Source organism: Pleurodeles waltl, chromosome 1_2 (assembly GCF_031143425.1).
Source record: "Pleurodeles waltl isolate 20211129_DDA chromosome 1_2, aPleWal1.hap1.20221129, whole genome shotgun sequence".
Taxonomy (NCBI): Eukaryota; Metazoa; Chordata; class Amphibia; order Caudata; family Salamandridae; genus Pleurodeles; species Pleurodeles waltl.
The window spans coordinates 1230910737-1230929121 of NC_090437.1; the positions used below are offsets into that span (position 1 = coordinate 1230910737).

An 18385-nucleotide genomic window follows, 5' to 3' on the forward strand; every position below is an offset into this window, starting at 1 on the left:
CTTGTGTGTGCTAGTGAGGACAAAACGAGTAAGTCGACATGGCACTCCCCTCAGGGTGCCATGCCAGCCTCTCACTGCCTATGCAGTATAGGTAAGACACCCCTCTAGCAGGCCTTACAGCCCTAAGGCAGGGTGCACTATACCATAGGTGAGGGTACCAGTGCATGAGCATGGTACCCCTACAGTGTCTAAACAAAACCTTAGACATTGTAAGTGCAGGGTAGCCATAAGAGTATATGGTCTGGGAGTTTGTCAAACACGAACTCCACAGCACCATAATGGCTACACTGAAAACTGGGAAGTTTGGTATCAAACTTCTCAGCACAATAAATGCACACTGATGCCAGTGTACATTTTATTGCAAAATACACCCCAGAGGGCACCTTAGAGGTGCCCCCTGAAACTTAACCGACTGTCTGTGTAGGCTGACTAGTTCCAGCAGCCTGCCACACTAGAGACATGTTGCTGGCCCCATGGGGAGAGTGCCTTTGTCACTCTGAGGCCAGTAACAAAGCCTGCACTGGGTGGAGATGCTAACACCTCCCCCAGGCAGGAGCTGTAACACCTGGCGGTGAGCCTCAAAGGCTCACCCCTTTGTCACAGCCCAGCAGGGCACTCCAGCTTAGTGGAGTTGCCCGCCCCCTCCGGCCACGGCCCCCACTTTTGGCGGCAAGGCTGGAGGGAACAAAGAAAGCAACAAGGAGGAGTCACTGACCAGTCAGGACAGCCCCTAAGGTGTCCTGAGCTGAGGTGACTCTGACTTTTAGAAATCCTCCATCTTGCAGATGGAGGATTCCCCCAATAGGGTTAGGATTGTGACCCCCTCCCCTTGGGAGGAGGCACAAAGAGGGTGTACCCACCCTCAGGGCTAGTAGCCATTGGCTACTAACCCCCCAGACCTAAACACGCCCTTAAATCTAGTATTTAAGGGCTACCCTGAACCCTAGAAAATTAGATTCCTGCAACTACAAGAAGAAGGACTGCCTAGCTGAAAACCCCTGCAGAGGAAGACCAGAAGACGACAACTGCCTTGGCTCCAGAAACTCACCGGCCTGTCTCCTGCCTTCCAAAGATCCTGCTCCAGCGACGCCTTCCAAAGGGACCAGCGACCTCGACATCCTCTGAGGACTGCCCCTGCTTCGAAAAGACAAGAAACTCCCGAGGACAGCGGACCTGCTCCAAGAAAGGCTGCAACTTTGTTTCCAGCAGCTTTGAAAGAACCCTGCAAGCTCCCCGCAAGAAGCGTGAGACTTGCAACACTGCACCCGGCGACCCCGACTCGGCTGGTGGAGATCCAACACCTCAGGAGGGACCCCAGGACTACTCTAAGACTGTGAGTACCAAAACCTGTCCCCCCTGAGCCCCCACAGCGCCGCCTGCAGAGGGAATCCCGAGGCTTCCCCTGACCGCGACTCTTTGAATCCTAAGTCCCGACGCCTGGGAGAGACCCTGCACCCGCAGCCCCCAGGACCTGAAGGACCGGACTTTCACTGGAGAAGTGACCCCCAGGAGTCCCTCTCCCTTGCCCAAGTGGAGGTTTCCCCGAGGAACCCCCCCCTTGCCTGCCTGCAGCGCTGAAGAGATCCCGAGATCTCTCATAGACTAACATTGCGAACCCGACGCTTGTTTCTACACTGCACCCGGCCGCCCCCGCGCCGCTGAGGGTGAAATTTCTGTGTGGACTTGTGTCCCCCCCGGTGCCCTACAAAACCCCCCTGGTCTGCCCTCCGAAGACGCGGGTACTTACCTGCAAGCAGACCGGAACCGGGGCACCCCCTTCTCTCCATTATAGCCTATGCGTTTTGGGCACCACTTTGAACTCTGCACCTGACCGGCCCTGAGCTGCTGGTGTGGTAACTTTGGGGTTGCTCTGAACCCCCAACGGTGGGCTACCTTGGACCAAGAACTGAACCCTGTAAGTGTCTTACTTACCTGGTAAAACTAACAAAAACTTACCTCCCCCAGGAACTGTGAAAATTGCACTGTGTCCACTTTTAAAGTAGCTATTTGTCAATAACTTGAAAAGTATACATGCAATTGAGATGATTCAAAGTTCCTAATGTACTTACCTGCAATACCTTTCAAACAAGATATTACATGTAGAATTTGAACCTGTGGTTCTTAAAATAAACTAAGAAAATATATTTTTCTATACAAAACCTATTGGCTGGATTTGTCTCTGAGTGTGTGTACCTCATTTATTGTCTATGTGTATGTACAACAAATGCTTAACACTACTCCTTGGATAAGCCTACTGCTCGACCACACTACCACAAAATAGAGCATTAGTATTATCTATTTTTACCACTATTTTACCTCTAAGGGGAACCCTTGGACTCTGTGCATGCTATTCCTTACTTTGAAATAGCACATACAGAGCCAACTTCCTACAGATAGTCTAAAAGGTCAACAGAGCAGAGCTGTTCTATTATACTGCACAATTCTCCCAAAATAAAGACGTGTAGCTACGCATTAGAGTTTTGACACAAACTCGATACAAACCTTCTCAAATGTGCACATTCGAAGTATTATTTTTTATTAACTAATTTCTTTCTGGCTTCTTGTTGTGCCCACCTCTTCTATCAACTTATATCATAATAACTGACTAACAGCCATTGTTTCTGCTTCAACTGCTGATAAGGTTACTAAGTGCCTGACTTGAGATATGGACAGCGGGCTGCCATACGGCACTGTAGCGGAGGTCATTACCTCCATCACAGTAGTCGGACTCCTGTCTGCCATATCTAGAGATCATGCTAGCCCTTCGATGGACTTTGCTTTCACCAGCCGCGGACCATCCGTTGAGGCGGAGGGGCCACGCCCCCCACCCTTTGCCCCTAAAAAACAGTGTCCGTCAGGCCCAGCAAAGGTCAGCCTGACAGACACTCTTCATCTTCAGGTCAGGCATCCAGGAGCTAGACATGCGCGGTTTGCCCAGGCTTCTGGCTGCCTGAGCTGAACTTTGCTGGGCTGAAGAGGTGACAGCTCCTATGGGCGTGACCTCCTCAGCTCAGCAAAGGTGCCTCGAGGCCCTCCCCCTCTTTGATGAGGGGAAGCGTCACCCATTGACTCTGACCTGGGAGCTTCAGGTTTAAGCTCTGAAGCGCCCAGGGTGAGTGTCAATCAGGGACACCTTGTCACAGAGTTGGGTGGGGTCAGCAGTCTCACTGACCCCATCCCACTCTGTGGAGAAGTTGGGACTGCTGCCTTCCCTCATTGGCTGACCTAGGATCAGCCAATGAGGGAAGGCAGCAGTCTCAAACCTCCTGGGATCTCGGAGGCAGAGGTGAAGCTAAGTGTGTGTGTTTTTTTAAATTAATGTTTGGTGTGTGTGTGTATGTTTGCAATATTTGAGAATGAGTGCTGTGAATGGATGTGTGTGTGTGTGTGTGTGTGAATGAATGAATGAGTGAGTGAGTGAGTGAGTGTGCATATGTGTCCCGACCCCCTCCCTCCTAAATTTACCGTCCGACACTGGCTTTCACTCAGCCACCAATGCATCCTCCATGCTTTAGACGGTTGTGCACCAAACGTTTTTGTTTTTCAGACACAAACTCACAAAGCTGGAGTTTTTTTCTGAAAAATGTAAAACTAGTTTTCTCCCACAGTGTGGAGGCCATAATTTAGGCTTTCCCTGACAGTCACAGGCAAGAAAATAGGACATCAAACCGTCCACTCTAAACATGGCAGGCGAACTGATGCCCTACTCAGACTGACCCAACTCCATTGTGCCGTCAGAGTAACTTTTGTGACAGTTTTGCCAGTAGGGGCATGGCCCTCGGAAAGTTGACAGTCTGTCCAACTCATGACTGGGACTGAGGGTTTGGTGGACAGAGTACACCATTACGTTTGTGATGGAGTACCCTCTTCACCAAACGCTAAATTAGGGCCAAGGTATCTTTTTTAAGTCATTAATCACTCCAAGATTAATCTCAATACCTTAATATCAGATTTAAAAAAAATGATTTTGAAAAAAACATTCGGAAAGGTTATTCTCAAAATTCCTGGTTTAAAAAACATATTTACAGGAGGATATTCCTTTACTACTTATAATTTAATTCTTTACCTTTAACCCCATGATCTCTTAAATCTTTACAACTACCTTAATCCTTCCTGCTTTTTTAACTTGTTTATTTTATTTTTTTAGAACGACACAGCCTTTACCTTTCCCTTCGTCGCTGCTTTCCTATATTTTGCAACCTGATATGTGTGCATGGACAATCTGATGCCTATAGCAAGGAAATATTGTTCAATGCTACATTTCAAAAAGGAAAATCTAACATATTTCTTAAAAACAGAAATTAGTCCTGGTGCTAAAATGAAAACGGTGCTCACCACCCGCAACCACCGGCACAAATTAAGGACGGGCCCAATTATCTAGTGAGACTGAGAAGAGAGGCCGATGTCACCATATTAATGCTGCAAGCAAGAAGTCTCATTCCTTGGAGTAAGAAAGATCATCAAAATAGATCAGATACTTGGAGCAACACACAATTCACACAGCCTAAATACATGCAAGAATGCAAACCTCTTATAGCTCCAAGAGGACTCTCTCGCCAGACAAGCACTGAACGAACAGCGACAAGAAAGCATATCATACCATACAAAGGGCTGCATGGCATCCTGTGACGTGCAGAAAAGTTCTCCTTTATGGCATGGAATGACTAACAAGCAACTTCCTAATATCACTTTTCAGTAATGAGTGCGTAAATTCTAGTACTGTGGCTGAATTACCACATTCGGAAGTTTGGGTTTGGAGTTTCTGAGTGGGCCACCTGCAACAGTAGGTGAATACCCACAAACTCGTAGGGATATGGGCAGCCACCTTCTACTTGAAGGTATTTTCCAACCGTAGAAGAACATGCAGATGTTGTCCTGTCCGAGGTAGGAGTAAGTGTGTTTTCAGGGTAGAAACTGGAAGGGAACTATCCCGCATCTTTATTTCCAGTGCAGGACAAGTTGTTTCTGTCTAAAAAATGTTTTTCGTGTGGAGACAAAAATGATGCGCAATTGAAATTTTGCATCATATCTGCACTGCAAAATGTTCCCGCTTTTGTTGAAACTGTGTAATGTTATACATAGAAGTAGTAAAGGAAATTTATGAACGACGCAGATTTGTAAAGTTACTCCTAGGATTCTCTGTGAATCTGTGAAATTTTGTGTATGTGCTTTAAACATATACGTAGAAAATGTTCAACTTTTCAACATTTTGCTGTGTGAAATAAGATCCATTATTGCCAGGGGCTGCAGATATAAAATAATTAAGGCTTTCATCTAGGGTTTGGAGGACCATGAGCCCCCTCATAAATCAGCAGGCCTCCTGCCCCAGCAAACACCCATTGAGAGGCGGGGAAATGCTAGATTTCCGAATATGGAGGTGCTGCTGGCTCTACCATTGGACACCAATGACCTGGTGGCCTCTTAGGCACAGGGGTACTAGCTAGATGCATGGGAAGGCCAACCTTATTTAGTGTGTGTCTTCAGAAGTATTTTTTTCCTGCCCTGGACTTCCAAGCGGGCCTATGTAAGAAAGATGATCAATGTTGCCCCTGCACATGGAGAAAATTCCCTACATGTCAGTGCCATTTAGTGTTTTGCATCAAACAAACCCCAGATGCAGAGCGCCCACCATGACACCATATCTAGCCGTCACTAGGGTTTGTTGATGACATTTTGGTAGAATGTTCACTGCCATACCAGTGCTTTCTCTAGATTTGATGAGAGGTTGCTGCTGGGTGGGCGTGGGCGAGGGCTTTGCCTACATTGGCAGCGATGTCACCTGCCAATCTCACATTGATGACATAAGTAAACTAGACTGTTCTCAGGTGTGTTGTAAGTGTGTATTTTTGTGAATTATGAGCAGTTACCGCACCATAGAACGCCCCATCTTACTTGTATCGTAGAAAGTACTGGTTACTGAAGAAATCGCCCTATAACAGAAAATTATTTTCCCATCTGTTTGGATGAACAATTGAGACTTTTAGCAGAAAAAACTGCACAGTATACTCAAAATTGCACAACAATGACAAACAATAGGTTCAGGGGTGAAAGGGAAGTCTGGTGCTGAACTTTATTTTGACAAAGGGTACAGCCATGGCGAGGCATGCAGGGTTACCTTTGCGGCTGCAGTCACCGCCGCCGTGGCAGCGACATTCAAACCTCGCTTCCCAAAGTGCACCAGGGCATCGTAACTTCGATCTTTTGCTTGGACGAGACAGTCATCAATCTCCTGTCGCAAACAGAACATAAAGTTATGAGATACGAAGTAATCTACATTTAAAATACAAACAGGTTGAAGAAAAAATAAAAGCCTGATGTCATCTGAAATCTAAAACAAAATTCGGAAGTTCACATAAATATTCTAAAAGAACATGAAACAATTTGGCTAAAATGACTGCACACTCAGTACAGCTAAATATAAAATGTCTTCAAAAAGATCCATTGACAAATTAAACATACCATTTAAGTGAGACAATGAATATCTATATGTACCTCAACTTCTCCCTACAAAAGCTACTTTTCTATATGCTTTGTTAGCAGAGCATGTTCTGAATGCTTAGGCTATGGTGGGTAATATTATTGCTCAGAAAGAGGTATAACTGTCAATAAAATCATACTTTTCACAAAATATTAATGCCTGCCTACAGGCCTTGCTTAATAACTACATTATGCAGAAACGCACAGGACGATGGCTTCCCTTTTAAATTAAGCCTCAGAATGGTCTAAGGCACATTGTCACTGAGGGTAAGTGCACCTCGCCCTGTATATGGGTCAAGACATAAAACACTAGCAGCAAGAAATTATCTCATGGTAATGCCCTTTAGAACAGTGGTTCCCAACCTGTGGTCCAGGGACCCATGGGGGTCCGCGACTACTTGGCAAATGTAATCATTTTAACAGATTAGGTCCTCAGCTTTCAGTAATGACTCAGTGGGGGGTGCCCGGGTTCCAGTATTGATAAAGTGGGGGTCCACAGAAGTCAAAAAGTTGGGAACCACTGCTCTTGAACGTTCAGTAATACTACAGTGAAACACAGGAATGCAGAAAGCTTCACTGAAGGCCATGTGTATCTTACAAGAGCTAATGGAGTGCAGGGTTTCAGAACCGGATCACAGCATTAGCTTCCTGACAATGACATCTTGAAACGACTGTCGGGTGTACCCGGGCACCTACAAGGCATTCCTGTGGGTACGCCGCGACCCATGAAGCAAGAACAATGCTTTACCATTCCTACACTCAAGACTGGAGGTGAAGTAGGGCTTGGTGCTGCAAATGTAGTGAAGCTGCTGTTCCAGCGACCCAGGGATGCTGCTGAGCACCGGCCGGGGTATTCAGGTCAGACAAGGAACCGCGTGAGGATGCTCACAGCACAATAAAGCGGGGTCATTGGATACTGCACCTTCTCCTTTGAAGACAGCGTCGGATGCACGAATTTCCTATAGAGCAGGCTGGAGCCCTTTGTGTACGGAGACAGCAGCCAGGCTACGAACGCTATCTTCAGCTCATAATAGAACGGAAACCTGCGGAGAAACAAGACCTTGTAAGAGGAGCGTTTAGCATTGATGCTGTAATTGTAGTTCACCACCAGGCCTTTCTACATCTCTCCTGAAATGACAATTTCCCCGAAATGAAAAAAGCTCATTCCTAACCAACAGCGCTATTCACTCAGCTCACTGGTGTTTCTTTTTTTTTGTTTTTACCGCCAAGGAAGCTTTTTTTAAACATCTTTTATTAGCATGTTCATTGTTCTATTCAGCAAAAGTGCAGATTAACGGGGACAGCTCATGTTCTTCCTTGCAGTCAGTGCAGTATGGTCAGTGGTTTAACTAACATCTTATTATGTATGCCAAAACCACCATCCCCTTCCACCCTCTTTCCCCCACCCTTCCCCCTGGTGAGTAATGCTGCGGACTGTCCAGCAAGGTCATATTGTCCTGCGGGCCTTGCCTGACCTTTCCTATCGAACCCATCTTAGTGGGTAGTGTCCCCTTTCATCCCAGAGGCTTCAGGCCATATTGAGTTGTTTCCGGCTCCATGCAGGTAGGTCTTTACATACAGTTAAGTTGTCCATGGGTATATTTCCAATAGAACTGTTCTGCTCAAGACACTGACTTAACCTGCAATTTTGTATTCTCTGTGAACTGTATTTTCAATGACTCAAGGTGGCCTATCATCAGTACCTGTTTGTACTTTTGGATTAGCTCCCTCCAAAACCCTGCAATCATTTTTTTACGCAGGACCTTTCATTCAATCAATCACTCAATCAATCATTTGTTAGGTGCGCTACTCACCCGGTAGGGTCTCAAGGCGCTGGAGGGTTGAGGGAGGGGGTGCTACTGCTCGAACAGCCAGGTCTTCAGACGCTTCCTGAAGGTCAGGAGGTCCTGGGTCAGATGTAGGTTGACGGGGAGGGAGTTCCAGGTTTTGGCGGCGAGGTGCTTCTTCTCTACAGATATGTCCACCCAGTATAACACCTCCCTTTCCTGTTATCAGATGTGGTAGGCGTGGCTGCCTTCCATTTCACCGTAATAGCCCTTTTAGCCAACAACAATAGGTCCACTAAATTCTCAGTTACTTTATTTTCCTTGGGCCGTGTGTTAATTCCTAGAAGGCTAGCCTCAATGTTCCTGATGCCTTCCCTCTCCAAGGTGCAGTCTACAATATCTACCAGTGCCTGCCAATAATCCCTCAGCACCGGGCAGCACCCCAGCATATGCTGTTTGGCTTCCCGATTCTTACACCTTGGGTAGGTCATGAAAGCTCTTGGATATATCTGTCCTACCTTGTGTGGGGTGAGGTGCGCCCTATGCAGTTTATTGAACAGAAAACATCTGAATGACCTTACTCTAATATTGTAGGCCACCAAGATTAAACCTCAGTCTAATTGATTGCATGGTCTTTCAGCCTTGCTACTAGTCCTCCCAACCACACACGCAAACACAGTACTGCACAAACAAACTCAAACGTGCATAGTCCTCAAAGAAAACGAACAATAAAATCATGTTTTCAAATGTCATAAATCTTGATACAGAAATGCAAGATTGTTAGGTTTTCTAGTTTGACACTCAGTTTTCAGATTCATGTATATTAGTCCAAAACTGATTTCAAATCAGGATTAATCAGGGTGCAATTCTGAGAAAGACCGTGATTTGCAAGGCGGTGTATTTGTGAGACACTGGATAATACATGTTTGGCAAAGGTGCAGTCGGTGAACTCTCATGCAGAAGGGGTAATATGCACTGGGAAAATTCCTATCTGATTGTGTCCTCATTAGGTATGCAAAGATGCGTGTGGAATATTGCTTTAAACAGGTAGAACTGAAGGGAGATTAGTCTACGCATTTATCACATCAATTGCTTCTGTATAGAGGGGTCTAATAGGGGGCAGTACATTTAAAGGGGCAAGTGGCGCGGGTGGTGGAGTGGGTGGAAATCAATAGCTTATGATTTTTGGCTAACTTTGGGGGCAGAGACCAGTGTTTTGCTCTGTATTGATAACAAAGTTAGTCTGTTGTGAGACATGACAGGGTACTTGGAAAATAGGGGTAATTTATTATGTTGATTAGATAGGTCTCAAACTACATTTAGGGATCTCGTGTTCAGAATCCTTAAGAAATCTTGAGAATTGATGCCATAGGCGATGGCATGTTTATGAGTGGTTTTAATTTGCGTTTTTATTTTGCCTACCATGTGTCCTCATCTGGTGTGAGTTCTATTGCTTGTCTTGTGGGTTTTTATTGTACTGTCTGTATACATAGGGGCAGATTTAAAAGCCCCCAGCGCCCCCTTGCGCCACATTAGCGTCTTTTTTTTACGCTAATGTGGTCCAACAAGGCCAAAATCTCTGCACCAATTTACAAAAGGGCGCAATGCATGCATTGCGTCACTTTGAAACCCTTTGCACTACATTATGCCTGCACCAGACATAATATATACAAGGGGGTGTTCCCCCGTTTGTGGGGGAGGGTGAAAAAATGGCGTACAGAAATCTAAGAGATTTCTTTGCATCATTGTTTCCGGCACTTTTAACGTCTGCTCAGAGCAGGCGTTAACAGGAGGCACGCCATTGTTTACTCTGGGCCCCAATGGGCTTTGCAGGATTAGCATCACCATTTTTTATCCTAATCCCGCAAAGCTCCGAACTAGCATAAAAAATGTTGGCGCTAGTTCCGTAACCATGGTGTGCCATATCTTAGATACGGCGCACATATGGTGACGTTAGGGGGGCGCTGAGGGGCGCAAGAAAAGTGGCGCTGCACTGGTTGCAGCACTACGTTTCTTATATCTGGCCCATAGTGTGTTAACAATGTGCACAAATGTATTGTCCTGGTGCTCGTAGAAGCTGGTTAGTGGTGGTATACTGAAATCGTTGCAGTGCTGCTAAACTCTTCAACGTGATTACCAGAATAACCTGGTGAGTGAGCCGTAAATAATCCAGCAAAGAGGAAAAAAGAATTAACAGAATAGAAAAAGACAATGTAGATATTGCTTTTTCAACAGAAATCCATCAGAGTGAGAGGGACGTGGAAAAGCACACTTTAGAAAACTCTCCTAGAAAGCCATCTAACTCAAGTGCTTCTTCGCCTATTTGCCAGATTTAATCGAGGTCTCGTTCTTCACTTCGCTAGTCTCAGCATCCACAAAAACTGTCTCTTCCAATAAAAATCTTGACTAGAAATGTCTGCTTCAGGCCCTTGAGCCTCCCCCCATTTATACTGTAATAATCTACAAGCACATTTTCCCATTTGAAAGCTCCATTTTGTTGCTGCTTCTGTTGAGGGCCCTGCAGACCGTGTATGAGGAGCCCATTCTCTTGAAACATTTTGGCAAAAGCTTGAAATTTTTTTCACCAGCTTCTCAGAATTTCTTATTATTTCGAGACACAGTGCTCTCAGCGCGCGGAGAACACCACACACAGTACCCATAGTTTTTCTAATCAGTACATCTAGTTAAGCACCTTGCTATGTGCTAAGAAAGGGTTTTACAATCGGTCAAACTTGCAATTATATCAGTTTCTACTCTGCATCTTGCTCACTTTTACTTGTCAGAACACAACTTTCCAACCTAGTTTGTACATGAGCTTTCACAGATCCCCACAACGTCTCAGTGCTCTCTATTAATATCCTTTATTAGTTTCCAAATATTGCCTCAGTTCTTTATAAACATGATCCAGAGCGGGCGCTTCTGAATGGTGAGGGAAAACAGCCGCAGATTTAGGGCTCCCACTAGTGGTGGTACCAAATTACTGATAATAAATGCCCCAAATTATTTTTTTCAACGTATGCAGAATGCTAAAAGCGAACTGCAATTTTGCCTAGCATACACTAAATCCTGGCACCGTTCTTGCCCTGCGTTCCTGACCCATAAAAAACAAATTCTTCACCTATAGACACAGCAAGTGTGCCATGGGCCTTAATAAAAGGCAAGAAAATTGGTTTCCAATTCTTGGTTTGGTAGTTCAAAAACACACAGCTATAAAGCAGGTGCAGTGGGCCCTCACACCCTTGGACCCTGGTGGCATTTCAGCAGCTGCATCATTGATAGCCAGGCCACTGTCTTCACCTCTCTGACTTTACAGTCTACATTTATCACAAAATATCAGCACACAACAGCATAATCAGACAAAGCCATTATGCCCTGTTTACAATCCAATGTGTTGTTGAAAATGTTTTGTGAAACTAGAAAATAACATATCCCATAAAACCTGGAATGCATTGGTGAAAAAATGTGTGGTCTCTACTCGTGAGATTAAAAGATCTCCATGCATCGTCTCCCTGATGTCCTCTGTTTAAAAGCTCTACAAGGACTTACCTAAAATGTGACCCGCACCAAGATGAAGTCTCACCCAACTAGCCTCTTCAGTTGCATGGGCAATTTGTTGTAAATCCCCAGTGGCTGATGTCTGGGGCTGAAGTTGGTCAATGTGTACGGGGGCCAGCCAACTACCAAAAATGTGGTTATTCTTGTATTGAGTGGGTATGTTAGGAGTCTTGCTTTTATCAAAGACTTGCCTCTCTAGTTGATGTCTTTACTCTGGAATCCAGCAAGGGCGTGGATTTGGTAGTTCAAATAGTTTCCTGCAGTAAGAAAAAGTGAAGGATGTAGTCGGTCTACTTCTTTCTCCTAAAGAAGGCAGTCTGAAGCACAGAGCCCTATAACCTAAACTGTTTGGGTAACACTACAGCGTAATGAAGATTTGCCCATGTTGAGAGAAATTAACACACAATCAGTAGGGCCTAATATTTTTTTCACGGTCATCCTAAACCAAGTTTGGTTACTAACTTACAATAACACCAATGAAGCTAATTGTAATTTGTTTGGCCATTCATATTTTTGTCCTGTGTATACACGAGAGGAATGATTCACTTTTAAATACCACCCAACTGCAGTGCTGTACATCTGCTAGCAAGGAGATGTAAAACCTTAAATCCTGTGACATCAACCATAATGAAGGGGACAAGGGCTCTGCTCTTCATCATCAAACTATCTATACGATATTCCATTGAAACTGGTGTTGTTAATATTATTAATGCTGGAGAGAGACAGTGCCTGAGATACAAGATAGAAGAATCAATAGATGTAAATCATGTCTCCTCCTTCAGGCCTTCTTTGATCGGACAAAGGGGGTCATTCCGAGTTTGGCGGGCGGCAGTTGCCGCCCGCCAAACTTCCCCCGTCAAAAGACCGCTCCGCGGTCAAAAGACCACGGGGGCCATTTCGACTTTCCCGCTGGGCCGGCGGGCGACCGCCAAAAGAGCGCCCGCCGGCCCAGCGGGAAAGGCCCTGCAACATTGAAGCCGGCTCCGAATGGAGCCAGCGGTGTTGCAGGGGTGCGACGGGTGCAGTTGCACCCGTCCCGATTTTCACTGTCTGCAAAGCAGACAGTGAAAATCCTGCTGGTGCCCTGTTAGGGGGCCCCTGCACTGCCCATGCCAGTGGCATGGGCAGTGCAGGGGCCCCCAGGGGCCCCACGACACCCGTTCCCGCCATCCTGTTTCCGGCGGTGAAAACCGCCAGAAACAGGCTGGCGGGAAGGGGGTCGGAATCCCCATGGTGGCGCTGATTCTTCCAGCCGGGGGAAATCCGGCGGGAAACCGCCGGACCCGGCTGGGCGACCGCGGCTTTACAGCCGCGGTCGGAATAGCAAAGGAAGCACCGCCAGCCTGTTGGAGGTGCTTCCGTGGTCGTCGACCCTGGCGGTCGATGACCGCCAGGGTCAGAATGACCCCCATACTGTCTACGAAGAAACACTGGAAAAAGAGAAACTCATCTCTGGTTTCACACCACTAATCTTACTTTGTCTCCAGCTCTACTCTTCTCTTCTTAGTACTCCTCCTCCTCTCTTGGGGTTGTTCAAAAGTGTTTAAATAATTTTGCCTTGGCAATTGCCTGGAGTGTGGGAAGGTTAGATATGCGCAATGCCCTTGACATTTTGTGCACTTCCTTTATCATACAAACATTTTTTTCTCATTTTATTCTGGATTTTCTCTCGGTTTTAGAATATATTCCAAACTGAGATTTTTTTGTGTATTTGTCTTTTCCCCATTTTCTTTTTTGCACTGCCCACATACTTACAGTATTTAACTTATTCTAATGCGAGTTGTGGGCCAAACTAGAACTGTTCTCAACAAGCCGCTAAATAATAAAATCTAAGAAGGTTCCTTGGAGTTCTATAATAAATACAAATGAGACTAATTTACATATGATGATTTATGGAGATTTAATGCTTATCGGATATTCTGAAACCCAGACCTGATTTTACTATTTGATAGCTCAGTGAGCCCAGCCCTGGTTCAAATCGTGCAGCACCCTGATAGCCAAGTTTATACATCTGGCAGTATGACCTCAGGAAATAGACAAAATACACTAGGGAAGGCCCTTATAGTGATGCTCATCTGTCCAGGAGCATCACACCAAGCAGCTTTGAGCTCATCAGATGTGATAAGCCCACATCTCCTCTCCTGTTTGGAGTCCTTTAAGATCTTACCAATTTGTGTGTGCACCTTGCAGAATGTCTAATTCCAAATTTGGGACTTTGCTTTGGCTGCCTTGAATCCTAGTTGACATCTCTTTGGAAATCTCTCCTGGCCATACCAGCGCATCTAGGCCATTTTTACTGCTGTGGGTGATCTGGAATAGTCCATACTGTCACACTTGTAGGAGCTTAATGGCTACTGGACTGGTACTAGCATTTGGCAGTGCTGGCAGGGACAGTGGTTGGCGTAACTGCTAGTTCAGACTTGCCCCATTACTAGGTAATCCTTACAGCATGTTTAAATCTGCCCCAGTACTCAGTAATCCTCAGCACATGTTCAAATTTGCACCATTATTCATCTAGAATACTTGTTCAGATTTGCACCATTATTTGAAAGGACTAGTTGCACTTTTCATTTTGTAACATCACCCATTAATCCAAGTGCATGTCCAGATACGCACCATCACTCACTAAGCATTACTGCACGTTGAGTTTTTATCCATTACTCATCAATGCTCAGAACATACTCATATTTATATCACTTAGTAATACTATCCCGTTTAATTTAAAAACAAAGCAGCAAAACACCATACTTGCCACCAATAATCCATTATATATGTAAGGTACATAGGTGTTTATGCTGATGTCACTATACCCCTTCCCTATTCTTACCCTACATGGATTTTCCCTGCTTCTTCTTCCTAACGCTGTCAGCTTCACACGTGTGCAGCACTACAGGTCATTACTAGATGTCCTTCTGAAGTCAGTGGAAAGGATGCAGGACATCAGGTCGTTAGCAGCGGCGAACACTCCTTCTCAAATCAGTGGGCCTGGTGCAGTACCTCAGGTTATACCTAGAGTTCCCACGAAAATCATCAGAAAAAGTGCAGTAATGCAGGTTGATACTAAAGTTCCAAAGGGGTTCTGTACCTTAAGGCATTACAGATGTTCCTCCGAAGTGACGAGAGGCAATTCTCAAGAACGCAGAGCCACAGAACGTTACTATGGGCCTCTCTGCAGCTAGCAGATAGTGGGCAGGCCCACAGGAAGGTACTCCAAGTCCCTCTGCAGTTAGCAAAAAGGTTACTTCAGCTCAATACTAGATGTCCATCTGAAGCCAGCAGAAACTGTGCAGTACCTCATCTCATCACTAGAGGTCCCTCTGAAGTGTCCAGAAGCATGCAGTACCATAATCCATTCTCAGATGCATTGTGCAGCCAGAAGCACACCCTCTGCCCCACATCAGGAAATAAAAGAATGTGCTTTCTGTTTCCCTGCCAGAAGAAAAATTGCAAAGGCAGCCCTACACCAAGAAACCAATTCTGCAAGGAAAAAAATAGGATGTTCTATATTCTGTGTCCAGTGTTTTCCAAAACACATTCATTAATAGGGCAAGCAATGGTCCTAAGGGCAGGAACAAGCCACGGAGGTAGCATGGCCCAGGCAAAGGGAACACGAAGAAGCTCCTGGGGAAGGTGTGCTGAGGTTCCATGTGCAGGGATTGTGCGTGACGTCATTTATAGAAGCATGCACTCTTGCAACAATTACAGTGTGTGGAGCAACACATGCACCACGAGAGCTCTGGTCTGGATTACATCCATGTATTCATTTCATGCAGGTTTTAGTGTAACAACACAAAGAGTGCACAAGCATGGGAGGGGCATGCGCAGTACAAAAATGTGCAACACACTTCTGTGAAAAGTGAAGGAATAGAATTAAAAACATTCATGTTAGATATATTCCTAGGGGGCTCAGTCTAAGGAGGGTGCAGAGAAAGGTAAAGCGGGCAGTGTTGAGGGGGCCACTGTGCTATGCGAGATTTGGTGCAAAAGGCGTGTAACAGAGCTGGGCGAAGAGGGAATGAGGGCGGTGGCCTTCGAGTTCTAGAGACATGAAAATATTTAGTTAAGGAAGCTTGGAGAAAGAGCATACGTGCTAGCTTAGAAGACAGACTGATTGAGGGTCCTCTGATCCTGCTATGCCGGCAGGAACGGATCTGCCAAGGTAACTAGTGAGCGCGCACGTGCCTGGCCTCGTGTGCCTGCCAGAAATAAATCACAGCGAGAAGGATGCCTCAAGTAGTAATGTCATTTTGTTCATTTCACATTTGAATCCTAAATCGACCTATCTCTCTCATACTGGCTTATTGCCTCTTGCTGATACTAAAATTCAGGTTGCTTGCAAGTAGATTCTCCTATAATGTTATTAAGCTGAGGTGCTCCAGTGTCCTCCGCCATCTTGAGAGGTTTGTTACTAAGCCACAGTGGAAAGATACTTCTAAAATTAATCTGGCAAAATCTACAAGCTGGTGTCTTCACGGACGAATATGTTACTGTCCCTGTGAGCCCTGGCTCTAGGCGCTATTCTTATAAATCTGCTTAACGCCAGGTAACTAGCCATTCAATACTCACCAGCACAGGAAAAGGTCTGTGAATGTTTCCACTGTAGTAAAAAGTGCAAATATAATCCAGTACATCATCCATTTTACCTAAGGAAAGAAAGAAGACAGGAATATAACAAACATGTCTTTGTACCAAGTACCCCTGGGGTCACTTACCCCTGGTTAGAACATTTCAACAACTGGTATTCTACTCACACCTGGATTTGCTGTGAAACCTTTTCTAGATTTAAATACTCTTTATTACAGTCCAGAATAGAGGATTGATTTGGAACCACTTCATGTTTACATGGCTAAAGTCTTCTAGGGTGTAGACAGAGCCGCTATGGCTCATGGGGACATTCACTACACTATGCCACACATTGGGGGCACCATCTTCAGATTGTTTCCTGGCATCAGCTCAAGTTTGGAAGCATATATATCAGTGGTTCCCAACCTTTTGACTTCTGTGGACCCCCACTTTATCATTACTAGAACCCGAGGACCCCCACTGAATCATTATTGGAATCTGTGGACCCCCCACTGAGTCATTACTGAAAGCTGGGGACCTAATCTGTTATTATTATTTAATTTTCTAAGCAGTCACGGACCCCCTTAGGAGGCTTCACGGACCCCTAGGGGTCCCCGGACCACAGGTTGGGAGCCACTGATATATATCAGTAGCACTTGTGAAAACTCTTGGGTGAGTGGATATCTCCGTGAGAACCACTGCAGAGCATATAAGCCACAGGGCGCAAAATTGCTGTTACAGGTAAGTGACTTTCCTTTCAACAAACAGGATGCAAAGGTCTTTCCTGCCAAGACAACAAGCTCACTGTTCTACAGAGGAAACGATTACACCTCTCACTTTTTTGCTTGATGAAAATGTTTTCTTAAATATAGATTTTTCTATACACGAGTACTGTATATGGTGCCATCATTGGTACTATGGGAACAGGCATATGTGGTGTCTGAATAAACGATAAACCACTCATAACAGTTAAAGTACTCTGAAACTATGCTCAATGTTTTCCAGTCTGGGGCAAATGATTACCATGTGAGCTAATGAGATGGGTGGACAGGAACTGACTCAACTTACAATTCTAATTCTAAGAACATGCATCTACAGCACAACTGAATACAACTTTACCTTTAGGACATGAGACATCTCAGACAGAGTTTCGTTCTAGCAAGTTTAACTTATCATCCTGAGGTCGATAAAATGGTTACTAAATCATTTCCGTTATTAGTAACATTATCAGGCAATTGCAACGCCTCTGCCTATTCTTCAATGGGAAAACACTGCACATGCATTGTGGTTATTACTCCATTGGCCAACGATTAAAGGTTTATAAGAGAAATATATTTTTCAAGAAATAACATGGTATTTACTATTGTCTGAACATATCTGGTAAGTGAGGGGCATGCATCTAAATTATGGGCCTGGTTTATGGAGTTACAGTATTTATGTTCCAACTCTACGCAGAACTCTCTACAATAACAGTCAATAGGTTCTTGGGCATCTGAAGCATCAACCCGTTTAAGAAACGAAGATGCTGATCCTGCCTGGGACTTAATATAGTACCAGATGAACCCCACAACTGACTACCCGCAAGATGTAGAACAAGGAAACAAAGCAAAGGGTCTTTCAGCTCAACTTTGTCTAAAGTGCAAAGATGATGGCATTTGGAGTATGTTTCAGCTGCGTCAAGCAGCAAATACTGGTTTGAGCCACTATACAATATGAGTCAGAAAGGTAAAGCTTTTTTTGGGGGGGGAATCCGCATGGGTGCATATCGCAAAAAGGAACATTTTATACATGGTCACAGTCACAAAAGGTAAACGTGCTTGAAAAAATGCAGTGCATGACCAGAATAAATACAAAATGTGTCCTTCACAGTGGTGACTACTCATAGCCAGCTCAATTCATCATTCAGAGGGATGAGCCAGGATCTGAACTCTCCAGCATCTCTCGATTCCGGCTCAACCTCTGACGTGCCACAATGGAGAGGGTGTCATAAAGAAGTAAGTAAA

The 18385-nt window shown here is 45.1% G+C and overlaps 1 protein-coding gene across 5 annotated transcripts in view; it reads right to left on the reverse strand.

The window, feature by feature from the left end:
• REEP1 (receptor accessory protein 1) overlaps positions 1–18385 on the reverse strand; it is a 319570-nt gene that overhangs the window by 147510 nt on the left and 153675 nt on the right. For all 5 annotated transcript variants that reach the window (XM_069204369.1, XM_069204348.1, XM_069204337.1 and 2 more), the window contains exons 3-5: positions 16386–16462; positions 7400–7520; positions 6116–6229 (exon numbers count right to left, since the gene is read on the reverse strand). In XM_069204369.1, coding sequence (XP_069060470.1) covers positions 6116–6229; positions 7400–7520; positions 16386–16462 — 312 coding nt within the window. The remainder of the gene's footprint in view (positions 1–6115; positions 6230–7399; positions 7521–16385; positions 16463–18385) is intronic.